At 45.6% G+C, this 13,540-nt stretch overlaps 1 protein-coding gene across 12 annotated transcripts in view; it reads right to left on the bottom strand.

Moving 5' to 3' along the window:
* The window catches only part of ABLIM3 (actin binding LIM protein family member 3), a 171,023-nt gene continuing 157,483 nt past the window's right edge, over nt 1-13,540 (bottom strand). For 10 of the 12 annotated variants that reach the window (XR_009557151.1, XR_009557153.1, XR_009557155.1 and 7 more), the window contains 7 exons: nt 12,525-12,672; nt 9,663-9,692; nt 8,489-8,547; nt 7,055-7,115; nt 4,997-5,585; nt 4,096-4,162; nt 2,105-2,240 (listed from right to left, as the gene is read on the bottom strand). Coding sequence is in view for 1 of the 12 variants with exons in the window: in XM_060271707.1 (XP_060127690.1) it covers nt 2,127-2,240; nt 4,997-5,077; nt 5,578-5,585; nt 7,055-7,115; nt 8,489-8,547; nt 9,663-9,692; nt 12,525-12,672 (501 nt within the window). In the remaining 11 variants the exon portion in view is untranslated. Of the gene's footprint in view, nt 2,241-4,095; nt 4,163-4,996; nt 5,586-7,054; nt 7,116-8,488; nt 8,548-9,662; nt 9,693-12,524; nt 12,673-13,540 lie in introns of all 12 variants that reach the window. The other 2 variants (XM_060271707.1, XR_009557157.1) reach the window with 2 other exon arrangements.

The raw sequence follows: 13,540 nt of genomic DNA, 5'->3' as shown, positions 1-13,540 counted from the left end.
TTCTTTTGTTCAAACAGTGTATTAGGTAAGAAATCTTTTCTTTTTTAAAAAAGAAAGCAGAACAAGCCTACAACTTTCCACAGAGATAAAGACATTCCATGTACAGTTCTTCATTCAGAAGGTGATCATACTGATTTGAACTGGGATCAGAGGCATTGCTAATGGCCAGTCCAATCTAATCCAAAGAAGCTGAAAATAGTATTCCAGGAGGTGCCGAGGCCTCTGCAAAGCTCACCCCCTTTTCCTTTACAAGCCGCCAGCACTTTCTGTGCCCGCTCGAAATTCTGGAGTACGATTCATCAGTTATGTCCATTGCATCCTTAGAACAGAAGGAAGTCTCAGATTCAGATGCAGTGCCCCTAGTGATCACACACCTAGCTGGGTATAGTTTCATGTCTTCTTAACATTTTTTTAAGCCAGAGTTTATTAAAAGGACATTGTCAAGAGAGAATTGTGTCAGTTTCCTTCAGGAATAAGAGAGGGTCACTGGCTGTTCCTAGTCATGGGGTGGCGGGACAGTGCTGATTTTGGGATTTATAAGATTAAAATCCCCCCACCCCCGCAGATAGTGCTTACTGGATTAATAGGCTGCTAGACCTCCCACTAAAGGGCTGAGAGAATGAAGCTGGAGGATTAGAAAGGGAGAGCCATTAAAAAGAACCATTGCCACATTATGTTAGGGCATAGCCAGGGCTGTGTCCATTATACAAACTTGTGCAAATGCAGAAGACGTGGGGTTTAGTTATGTAGCAAGCGCAAAATTCAGCACACAGAGAACCCCAGCTTTCATATTTCAGAAAAGCAAGAGGCTGGTGGAATCTCTGAAGTCAGACTGGGGCTCAGAAAGTCTAGCACTTCCAGCATGTCTCTCTAAGGGTCCTGGGGCAAGCAATATACGACTATGATGATAAGGAGGAGAATAAGTTAAGCAAATTAATATTTTTTTGTATTCATGGAGGATAGTGCTACTACTAGCAACAGCTACTACCAACGCTCGCAAAATGCAGCCTCCATGGGAGTGTGTCTGATTAGCAGAAACTGAGAACAAACCGAAGGGTGTGTGTGTGTGTGTGTGGCCGGTCTGTTAACTTCCAAGGGCCCCTCTTTTTGCTGTGGGAAACAGAATGGTGGCCTAGACAGACTTTGGCTGTTCTTGTGGGTTTTTTTAAAATATGCAAACATGTTTAATTTATATATTGCATGCAAATCACAGAATTCGATTCTTTTTCGTGGTGCAGAATTTTGATTTAAAGAAGTAGAAGAGGAAGAAGAAAGCAAGCAGCACAGTGCGCACATAGCCCTGGAGGTGGCTAAGGCAGAGTAATGGGAATCAAACGGCAAAGAAACGTAAGGCATTTGGCTGGCCACCCATTTGGAAACACGAGGCTTGACAGGCTGGAGAATCTGTGGCCTTCCAGATGTTGTTGGACTCCCAACTCCCATCAGACTCTGGCAGCATGGCCAGTGGTCAGGGATGATGGGAGTTGTAGTCTATGGCACCTGGAGGGCTGCAGTATCCCCATCCCTGGGACAAACCCTCAGCTTGATCCAGCAGGGCACTTCCGGTGTCCGTATGCCAAGCGCTGGGCACAAGAGGACCAGAGAGGAAGTCGACTCATTGCAAGGCCTGTGCTCCAGGACCACCTCCTTCCTTGGCCTAGGACTTGGGATCAAGAGACTTGTTTGTGTGTGTGTGTGTGTGTGTGTGTGTGTGTGTGTGTGTGTGTGTGTTAGTGATGCTATAATGCCCAAGACTGCCTGACATTCATGTAAGAAAAAGAGAGTTCAATATAAAAACAGGACCCCGCCTCCTCCCTGCCCCCTCGAAAAAACTTCCCCCGAAGAACAGCTACATTAAAAAAAGAGAGAGAGAAAGGAATAAAGGAAAGAGCATAAAAGAGAGAGCATAAAAATATCTGTGAGTCTTCAGTTCACGCTACAGGCTTCCAAAGAGAGCAGCCGGGGCTCCCACTGTACAACAAAAAGAGTCATACAGAGTTTCAATATAGAGATCTTTCTATATATAGATATATATAATATAATTATATATATGTATATATTTATAGGTATGTATATACATATATATATATTTATTTATAATGTACGGTGTTTGTTCGTTTGTTTGTTTAAAATAGCCGGGCCTGCTTCTTCAGCTCATTCCTCTTCCACAAGGCCAGGCGATCGAATTCAGCGATGGTCATGCCAAACACCTGGTAAAACTCCTCTGGCGACAGGTGGCGCTGGAGGGAGAGCAGAGAGAGGCATCATGTTGCACAGGGCAAGGGAGGCAGTGTGTGTCATCAGAAGTAGGGATTGCAGGAGCGGCGGTACGTAGCTGAGGCAAGGCCTAATGCACACTCTTAGAATCATAGACTCATAGAATTGTAGAGCTAGAACTAACCCAGTGTTTTTCAACCAGTGAGCTGTAGCACCCTGGGGTGCCTTGAATGGTGGTCGAGAGTGCTGCGGGCAACACTGGCTTTGTCCCTCTTTCCTCTGATGCCCTCTCGCGTCTTTGCCTCCCAAAGGCTTGCACAGCTGTTTGTTGCAGCAGCCCTGGCTAGAAGCTCTGTAGGCTGAGGGAACACTCCCCAAGGGGTGAGGGGCTGCCAACTCTGCAGGCAAGGGGCAACACATCTGGGCTCCTGAACCCCACAGGGGTGCCGCAGAAAGAATGTAGTTGGGTCAAGGGAGCCGTGGACCCAAAAAGGTTGAAAACCTCTGATCTAACTGAAGTCCCTGCAATGCAGGAAGATGTAGCTGACCCATATGGGCATCAAACCTGCAACCCTGGCCTTATCAGTACCACACTCTAACCAACTGAGCCATCCAGTGGTCTTGTATCCTCATTACAGAGACCTTCAGTTACTGGAGGCCGGCAGAGGAAACTTCGATGTGGATGAGGATGTGGCCCGAAGCACTGATTTGGAATGGTTACAGCTGGCCATTGACCAAGCCAGTTAACTGGGATCTAGTGCTGGGATGGGGATCCCTTCCCATGCTGGCAAGGGAGGGTGAGAGCTGGAGTCTCTAACGACACGTGTACAGCCACAGACGCCTCATCATTGATATAATGTGCACTGCCTGGGTATCCCTATGGGGAAATATACCAGTTGCCAGAAGCCACAGAAGGGGAGCGGGCTTTTGTGCTCAGGCTCAGTTTGCCAAGGTTTCCCACAGGCATCTGATTGGCTACAGCAGGCATCCCTAAACTGCGGCCCTCCAGATGTTTTGGCCTACAACTCACATGATCCCTATCTAACAGGACCAGTGGTCGGGGAAGATGGGAATTGTAGTCCAAAACATCTGGAGGGCCGAAGTTTGGGGATGCCTGGGCTACAGTGAGAACAGGATGCTGGACTACCTGGGCCTTTGGCCTGATCCAGCAGGGCTCTCCCTATGCTCTTACAACAGGCATCCCCAAACTTCGACCCTCCAGATGTTTTGGACTACAATTCCCATCATCCCTGACCACTGGTCCTGTTAGCTAGGGATCATGGGAGTTGTAGGCCAAAACATCTGGAGGGCCGCAGTTTGGGGATGTCTGTCTTACAATATCCCAGTGCGTACCCAGTGGTGTAGCCAGCAACTTGGGAACCCAGGGCAGCATGCATGCCCTGGCCCTGGGGGGGGGGGGCAAGCCACCTGGGGCGGGCAAGCCGGGACAGGGTAAGCAGTGTGAAGCCTCCAAGAAGTCCTTGCTGCCTTGCCCTCAGCTGTAGGGCAGCTGAGGGGGAAGCAGTGGGCAAATGCAAGCCCCATGCTGCCATTTCAGGCAGTGCAGAACCTGAAGGTGCCCGAGCCCCCGTGTCACTCCCAGAAGAGACGTGTGGCTCAGGTACGCTGCAGGCCTCGCAGTAAGTGCCGCACCCTGCAGTGTGACACCCAATGCCCCCCTGCCCTCTAGCTACGCCTCTGTGCATACCACCTTGAGCTCCATGATGCAAGAAAGGCAGCATATGCATGTAATAAAATTAAAACATAGCACATTATGGTATCTCATGTATTGAGCAATGCTACAATTTGTATAATAATAATAATAATAATAATAATAATAATAATAATAATAATAGTAATAATGATGATGATATTTACAGCTATAAATCCCCTTTCTCTGTATCTCCAATTGTGAGGTAGAGTAGGGATCCCTTGGTGTCAGCGGCTGTTACAACAGGAAGGATATGGTAAAATGTGGAAAAATTATGCTCACCAGAGGTAAATGGCAATACAGAACTGGCTCCCCATGTGGCCAAATGATCGCTGGTTACAAACGACTGCTTGACAAAGTTATTTTTAGATATCCTTAGAGTGCAATGGATCATTTACACCACTTGAGGATTTAACTTCATTTTTTGATTCAGCATTTTTCCTAATGAATAAGTAAAGCACCCTCAATGGATGCACATTTAACCTAAAAATGTCAAAGGGAGGTTGTTCCATAGGTTCCTATTACAACTTATTCCTTTGATCAAGTACCCTTATAGTGAGCCAGGGTTGGGGTGAGTGGAAATGCTGCCTTGAGCTCTTAAGGAGCAGGCTTTATCTCTGATCTTAGTGCTGTAGTACTTAGCACTTAGCACTAATATCGAGAAATGAAAGACCTCTCTGCCTGTTCTTTAGGGATTCACACCAGAGAGCAGGCAAAGGGAACTTTCCAGCCCAGCCGCCACCCTCCTCCATTACTGGAGTGGAATGGCTGGGAATGCTGATTGCATAGGCAAAAGCCTGTCTGCATGCCTGCCTGTCATGTGAGAGTGTATGTCTCTGTGTGACTGCATGTATGAGAAAGTGGATGAGTGGTGTGTGCCTGGTGCATGTATATTTGAGACAAGGGGGTGGGGGAGAGAAGTAAAGGTGCCCACCATTGGGAACATAGATCCCAGAAGGTTAGTCAAACTCCAATCTGACCCTTACACTGAAATAGGCTCCCCACCCCTGAACGAACTGACCAGATTAGTTCCAGGTCCTGGCCGGAGCATTGTGAGAGCCAGCTTACCTCTAGCCTAGTCCTGTCCACATCTTTGGGCAAGCGGTTTCTCCCCCTTGTGGTTACCAGAAGCAGCTCGTAAGGGTATATCTACAGGAGGAGGGAGAAAAACAGACTGCTGGGGGCCACAGATTTCTAGTCCATCCACACAAAAAGAAGAAACGGGTAGAGGCAGCCTGCCTGGAAGAAACTTGTGCCCTCAAGTTGTTTTTGTTTTAAATCTAAGACAAGCCTTTATCTGAACCCACTGAGCATGCCAAGAGTGACCCTACCTTGGCAATATACACCTGAATAGCAAAACTTCAACACAAGATGACACACACAGCACAAAGCAAAAACTCTGGTCTTTTAGGGAAGCAGGCTTGTTGCACAAGAACTCCCGATAAAGTGCTTGAATCCCACTTGAAGGACCCTGAGAACACCTCTGTCCAGGTGGAAGGAGCACTCAAGAGCACTGCAGGCCAGGAGCACCCGGAGAAGAGGAGGCTTTCTTCTGGCCAGATGTTGATACAGATCCTGCAGATCAGCATTTCAGGTGGCAAACAGACCTAAGGTTCTAGAATTCTACAGGATTCCTTGGAAAGTGTTACCTTGTATTCTGTAAGAGATGATGAGAGGGAGGGAGGGAGGGAGGGAGAGAGGGAGGGAGAGAGATGTCAGTGTCTAATCCCCTTTTTTCCTTTCCTTTGCTATCATAGAGTCTGTGCCATTGCAAACTCTCGTGATGTTTGCAATAAGAGGCATTTATTATGTCCTCTGGGAATGTGAAACCAGTCACTCAGTATGCAGAGCTGCCTACACTCTGCACTTACAACAAATGATATGCAATGCTGCACCACTTATCCAAGCTCTGCACCATGAACATATGAATTAAGTGATCTCTACATATGCAGATTTTATTGTAATGAGATGGGGCGATTGCTTTGAATGCTCTTTCAAGGATTTGCCACACCAAATCTTTTTTGTGTGTCTGTGGTTATCCAAGATAACAACCTTAAGGAGGCCCAAAACTGGTTGGACAAGTTCTGCCTGGCAAATCCCCTTCTGTATGGAGATCAGCATTGATAACATTGGAATGGTTGGCCCTTGCTTGACTAAGGAAAAAGCCAGGGAGTTTCTGGAAGGGGGCCTACCTTCAACCTCCCTCCTCACAGCAATGGAATGTGCTAATTTAAATCATTTTGTGAAACACAAGTTTAGACTGAGACAAGATCAGGCTGGCATAGGGGAGCTTAGCTGGAGCTCTGGAAGCATCATGAGGGCACAAACCTCCTACAACTTTTCAGAAATCTGATGACGAAGTATATGTTGGGGTGCTAAGCCTCCAAATATGCTCTGTCTATATATGTGTGTAAATAAACCATATATCAGAACACACCGGACAGTAACTTCTTTCTAAGGAAACCACACCTTAAGGAAATGCTGGGAGCTCTGAAACTTCACTGCTCAGAGAGCTGGGCTTTCAGATATTTCCAAAGTGTGCACAATGTATTCTGTGTCTCCTAGTTTTGGGGAAGGCCATTAAACGATCTAGAGGCCTGAAGCCCTACCGTCTGGTTACTGGAAATACTGTTCAGCCTCCCTCTGGCATCAGGGGATTTCTCTAGGCATTGATGGCACCCTCTCAAGCCTATCTTCACAGCTGTAAGATGTGGACAGGCTTGGGGCACAATCTAAGTCCAAATTCAGCAGCATTAAATCCCATTGATTACAGCGGGAAAGATTTAAGGGTTTACTTAGAGGGTTGCCCATACGTACCTTATTACTTAAGTCTGTCAAGCAACTTAAAACAACTTATGCACATCGGGGATTTTGTCTTCACTTTGAAATCAATAACAATAAAATGGTGATCCTTGGAAAGTTGACCTCTGTGCCCATATCCATCTATCTATCTACTCAGTGGTAATCTCCACTGAAACCCGAGGGACTTACTCCTAGATAAGTATGCATACTAGCAAGCATTAACTCTTGTACAGTATAACATCTCCGAGAGCCTCTGGTACAGGATTTAGGAGTGCACACACTGGGTTCCACCAAAGCTTCTGTTCTCAAACAGAACGCACTCACCTCGCATCCCCCAGTTAACGGCATTCGTGCTGTCGTAGTGGAAGAGTTCAGCGCTGGGAGGCTGCAGAGGAAACAACAATACAGAGAAAAGAGTGGTCAGCATGTGTGCCAGGACAGCATGGCTGATGGTCAGGGACGATGGGAGTTGTAATTCAGCAACATCTAGAAGGCCACAAGTTCCCCTGATAGAGCTTCTGATAGCTCAGTCAGTACAACATGAGGTTCCTAATCTCAGGGTCATGAGTTCAAGCCCCACATTGGGCAAAAGCTTCCTGCATTCCAGTGGGTTGAGCTAGATGACCCTTGTGGTCACTTCCAACTCTACAATTCTATGATTCTATGGCCCATCCTGATATGGCCAATCCCATTAAAACCCGCTCTGCTCTTTTATAGTTACTTCCACCAAAAGCTGCCTAGAACAAGTTAGCTGCTTAATGGAGGAGTCTTTTTTTTAACTCTTTGCCAATATATGTGTGAGGCAGGGACAGAGGAGAGATTAATCAGTGAATTATAGGGAACAACTGAGTGGTGTACCCTAAAGGCCAAGAGCTCAGCCTCCTCCTCCATTTTTAAGGGAAATATCCTTATGCCAACAGTATTCCAACCCACTACAAATAAGACTCCTGTGGCAAGCGATCTGAGAATCATTGCACTAACGTTTTGCCAGGTCGAAAGTACTTCTGTTTACTTTTATATTAGACTTGCATGCCATTCTGCTTCCAAAGAGTACATGGGTTATCCCATTTTGTCCTCACAAAAATCCTGCGAGGTAGGCAAGGTTAGGGGTAGTGTAAGATACAACAAATGGGACCAGCTAGTGGAAGTACAGTGGGACTTCCCCCCCTCCCCACATATTGGCTCTAAATGGGTCAGAGGAGCCCCCAGAACAGCACACGGGGGGGGGGGGGAGCAGGAGAGGGAAGGTTGTTCCCTCTATCTTCACAAGCATTTCAGCTTGCCAGATGGAACAATTTCCTTAGCGCTACATTGAATCCCTCGCTAAATTCCTACCATAGCATTTGTGGAACCTGAGAGATTGAGGTGAAGTGTGCATGCATCTTTCTTTTCATTCTTTTGTGAGAAACGAGCCTTTCAGTGCTTGACTTTGCCACTCCCAATCCCCAGAAAAATTCCTGTGGATCATGCCTGCATTTTCAGGAGCTGCTGTGGCTTTCTAGACCCCTGAGCTCCCACTGAGAATCCAATCTGCTCCTCGCTTCCTGGGGGAATCTCCGCAGCTGTTTCTTAGCAACTGTCTCTGAGCCCCTGGCATGAGGGGAATGTGTGGGCTCCAAGAGGAAGGAAGAAGCACTCCCCACTTTTGAACCTGGCACTGGAAAGTCTGAGCCCAGGATAGAAGAGGGCTCAAGAGGTCCTTGGACTTCCTTTTCCCAAAGGGTCAAGCAAAGGCTGAGAGTCAGCAGGCACTCTTACCCTGTGCAGCCCATTCCTTCTGTAAGCAGGGAGAGAGGCAGATTTTGAAATGAGGGGATCTGAAATAGAGAACAGGTTTTTGCAAAAGTCAGAAGACGCAGGCTTCCCCATTGCCTAGAAAAAGGAACAGTCTCTAGTGCACAGGCATGGCAGAAAATTAATTGTAGCAAGGAAGAACAGAAAAGTTTTAATTCTTTACACACAAGTAATATGACTGGGATTGACATTATTATCTTGCCTTCCTCCAAAGAGCTCAGGGTGGTGTGCCTGGTTCTCTACCGTCTTTCTACGAAAATAAGATACCGTCTTATATTTATTTTTCCTCAAAAACACACACTATGGCTTATTTTCAGGGGATGTCTTATTTTTTCCCCTCCTCCTGCTGCCTCGGCTGGCATTGCTGCCGCACCTATCACTATGTCTTATATTCCTTGAATGCTTAAAAATCCTGCTATGGCTTATTTTATGACTATGTCTTAAAATAGGGGAAACAGGGTACCTCCCATTTTATCCTCACAACACCCCCGTGAGGTAGATTAAGCTGAGATATAGCAACTGGCTGCAGGTCCCCCAGCGATGTTCCTGGCTGAGTAGGGATAGGCCTCCCCAGGCCTTGTCAACACCCTAACCACTCCACTCCACTGTCCCTCAAGGAGTTGCATCTTGAGGAGTGGCAGAAGGCATTCCACTAGAGACATGTTTGAGGCAGTATCTTAGGGCACTCTGTGAACGTAAAAATATGAGTATCTTCTGTTATTCTTGCATTGCACGGGGTTGGGCCAGATGGCACTTTTATTATGGCTAATAAACTGAAAAAATGGACAATATTCTCCCTTTAATGTCATTCTAAAATCTCCCTGCTGTGCTTGGCCACCTCACCCTGTCCAACAGCAGGGCCAGTCCTGTGTCTCAGTTCCTCCTCATTGAGATTATCGATCTACTTATGGTAAGCCTGACATTGATAGAGGAGCACAACCCCAGGCTTAACTAAGGGCCTACTGCACTTCACTAGCACAACAGAGAGTAGACCCTCACTTCTATCCCCCTCCCACCCAGATTCTATAGCCTTGAAAAGAGGAAACTACTTTGGTTCTAAAAAGGCCTCCTTAGCCCATTGTTTGAAGTGGATGAAAGAGCACAAAGCGAGAGAGGCAGGAGGCAGAGAGAAACGTACCACTGTCAGCCAGGTAATGTGAACGGGGTGCTGTGGAGGAAGACAGAGCAACAAGTCAGGCATGCACACGGAGTATGTTTCACAGCAGTGCAAGCCTGGACACACCCCACACACTGAATCACACAATCAAAGCCCATATGATTCTGTACACAGATAAAGATGGCTGTGAACAATGTGGCACATTGAGACAACCGCAGTGCGTGTGGCAGGGGAATATCACTGCAATCGTGAAAATGACTGCTAGCTATCTTCAGGTATTGCTTGGTTCACATTATGTGGATAGTGTCATTCTATGGTTTCATCACTAGGTGGCACTGGACTTAGGTGTAGCTGGTGGACTCAGGAATTTCCTGTTGCTGTTCTGTTTTGTTTAAGAGAGAAAATAATGTTCTTGTCAAGCTTCATCACTGGTATGTCCTCTAAGAGCCAAACTACATATTACATCAATGTGTAGTGTGCAGCTATGTCTGTGGGTTATCATTTTTTTAATCAGTTATGGGTGTGAAGATCACACTGCATGGCTAGGAGACTTAGGGGGGGAAATCAGTCAGCTTGACTGATGTAAATATCTTCCCTCTCCTCCCCCTGGGATATTTAAGATATTTCCAGAGCTTATTATGGGGTGCTTGGGGGGGGGGGAGTTCTACTGTGATATATTTTGCTAGTTCCTGCTAGCACATCAACTCATTTGAATCCAGCCCTTAGGGAAAAGTTCCCATTAAACCCAATGGGAAAAAAATTATTCTAAGCCTCCTAACTGCAGGGAAGTGGGATTTTCACCCCAATTGTGGCAGAAGATTTACCTTCCTCCATCCCAACACACTGTTATCCAGACAACAATTGGATCCCCTGTATCTGCAACCAAATAGAGGAAATCCAGAGATGTAGCTGCACACTAGGCATTAAGTGTAACATGTAGCTTGGCTCCAAGCCCTTCATGGCAATGCTGACTTTTTCTCCAATAATAATAATAATAATAATAATAATAATAATAATAATAATAATAGTAATAATAATTTATTTATACCCCGCCCATCTGGCTGGGTTTCCCCAGCCACTCTGGGCGGCTTCCAACAGAAAAATAAAATACAATTTAGTCATATACTAGGACACTTGACTGTGGAGAAGTAAGTTATGCAAGGGGGGGTAGGGAGAGGCAGGGGGTGCTGTTTAATGCCTTCCCCTACAGCCATTTTTCTGTACAAAATGCCCTCCGTCCCAGCAGAAAAACAGCTGAGGAGGGGCCAGTTTTGAGCAAAATAAATAAATAAATGCTTAAGTTAACTAGCCTCTCCTCCTCCCCACCCCAAATTTCTCTGCTCCAACTTAATTCCTCCTGAGGCTGATTTATTTTTAAGAGAAGTTGGAAAGGTCAACATGATTGTGTGCCATATCTATTTTGGATTATTTAGTACAGTACTTAAAAGCAACAACCCAGAATGACTAGCTGCTGAGCTGTTGATGGCCCCATCTAGTGGCCAGCTGGTGCAATTGCAGGAGCATATTTTTGCCCCTCACCCACACTCCTTTGGAAGGAGAAAGGGAGGTGGGATAATGTGGAAGTTCATCAAAGATTAATGAAATATTCCTTCAGGCTCTGGCTGGTAGGGTGCCCCAGGGAAAGCTATAGCGTGAGAGCGTATGTGTCCGCGAAGGTGTGCAAGTTAACCCTGGGAATGCATAGATAGATAAAGGCTGATATACAGTTTGCCAAATAAACTCTGGCATCGTGGAATGCATGATTCCTGTGAGCATGATTTTATTGTTGAAGATTTCTCTGTGAACTCAAGAGCAAGGTGGCAGGACACTGAACATCATTCTTGATCCCTGAAATTTTAATCACCCCAGTTTGGTACAATATGCTTGACACACAACAAACAAATGGGGGAAATGACAAATAATCTCTCCAAACAGGAGATGAATGAAGAGAGATTTTGATCTCCTTTTGCCCAGACATAGAGAGACTTCAGATATGTTCTGTTTGCTATTAGAACCACAAAGCCAGGGCAGATGCAGGGTGGGCGAAACCAGTGTAAAATGGTGTAAAAACCGTGACTCAGGGGGTGGAGCCAATTGCCTGCAGCACCCCAGGAACACATACACAGTTTGCATATTTAAGCACACATTTATGCCTGAGTTATTACAGATCAGGGATTCTAAACTGCTTAGCTGCTTGCTATGACTAAAATAATTGGGAATCAGAAATACTACTGCAAGCCACCCAGTGATCTACTAGCAGATCCTGATCAATCTTATGCACACTTCTGTCTTAGGCCGATTGGCTCTCTCAAATGCTTCTGGCTCTTTCTCTTATCTGCTCTGTCCAAAAACAGGGGAATAGTTAGATCAGGCAGGAATGGTCGGGGTGAGAATGCAGTGTGAGACCTAGAAACAGAATTGTGAGCTAAAGGCTAGTGCTGTGTGTATGATGAGGTGGCTTTGAAACACCCAGGTTCATTCTCTGTATGTGAACCTGACCGGCCGTTATTAATATCTCCATTTTCACTGCAGTTCTAACCTCCCTCAGTCTCATGGTCCCCAACTATGAATGTTGCATCAAGAAAACAATATCAGGCTGGAACCAGTATATTCATAGCAAAACCAGCCAATTTAATTCACTAGAAGAACTCAGCCGGCTGGTTCTAAATCCACAGACTCAGCATCTGATCTGAATTTCCCCTGCATTGGGATCATTCTGCCATGTCTTTGATACCTGCCCCCCACCCCCCCCCAGCAATAATCTCTCTCGCACGATAGCAATGCATGGCCTGTGAAAAGACAATCCTTCTGCACCTCTCACTTCCTTGAAGCCAACCATCTGCTGGCAGGCAGGGGGTAGGTGATTTTTTTGCGATTGCTTACAGCCATTTAAGGAGCTTTCGTAGCCTGCCGTGTGAAGAGCTTCTCTACTGCCTGCCGAGCTGCGGGGAGGAGTCCAGGGGTCAGCGTAGGAATTGGATCGTGCCTTCATTTCTTCCTTCAGTATCAATCTGCCAATGCCAGTCTGGAGCTGTCACCGCAAAACATTAAGAAGATGAATATTATAGGAGAGCGAGGGAAGGAGGCAAAGACCACGTCAGGGCAGGAACCTGCTGGGCAAGCCCACCACCCCATGATCTACCATGAACAGCCCTGTGGGAAGGATCCTGATGTGTGCCAACACTTTAATATTGTTTATTGTGTTTTAAAAATATGTGACAGAATATTATTTGTAAGCCACCTTGATAGGATTTATATCCTGAAATGGGAGATATAAACCATTTCAAACACGCACACAGTATTTTCCCTTCTATGATTAAGTGGCACTGAGATTAGCCACTTGAGAAGAACATGCGTTTAAAGAAGATTGGAAAATGTTTGTTGAATATATGGGTGAAAATTGTGTACATTTGAAGACACTGGCAGAATTAAGATAAATTCAACAGTGTAGACAAGTTTCGATGGTTGTAACAATGGAATACTGAATGGTTTAGCTTATGTAAAATATGCAGGGATCTGTGGTGTGTAAACTGAACCACAGAAAGAGAAGAGAAGTCATTGATTTAAGGTTAATAATAATAATAATAATAATAATAATAATTTATTACTTATACCCCACCCATCTGGCTGAGTTTCCCCAGCCACTCTGGGCAGCTTCCAACAGGAGATTTAGAAAACATTAAAACATCAGTCATTAAATGAATATTCTAAAATGTAAAATAGAAAAACTTAATGAAAAATTATACAAAAAAGAGATATTAGCATAATAAAATGACCTAACAAAGTAAAAATCCAATAAAACATAATGAAAAGGTGCAGAGGCAGTACCACTGTTGACATGAACTCAGAGGTGTCAACTGTTTTGCCAGTGAAGCCATCAGCACCGGACTCTCCCATTG

Source organism: Zootoca vivipara, chromosome 2 (genome assembly GCF_963506605.1).
Source record: "Zootoca vivipara chromosome 2, rZooViv1.1, whole genome shotgun sequence".
Classification (NCBI taxonomy): Eukaryota; Metazoa; Chordata; class Lepidosauria; order Squamata; family Lacertidae; genus Zootoca; species Zootoca vivipara.
Note: the sequence above shows the minus strand (reverse complement) of the source record. Positions and strands in the feature narration are given on the sequence as shown.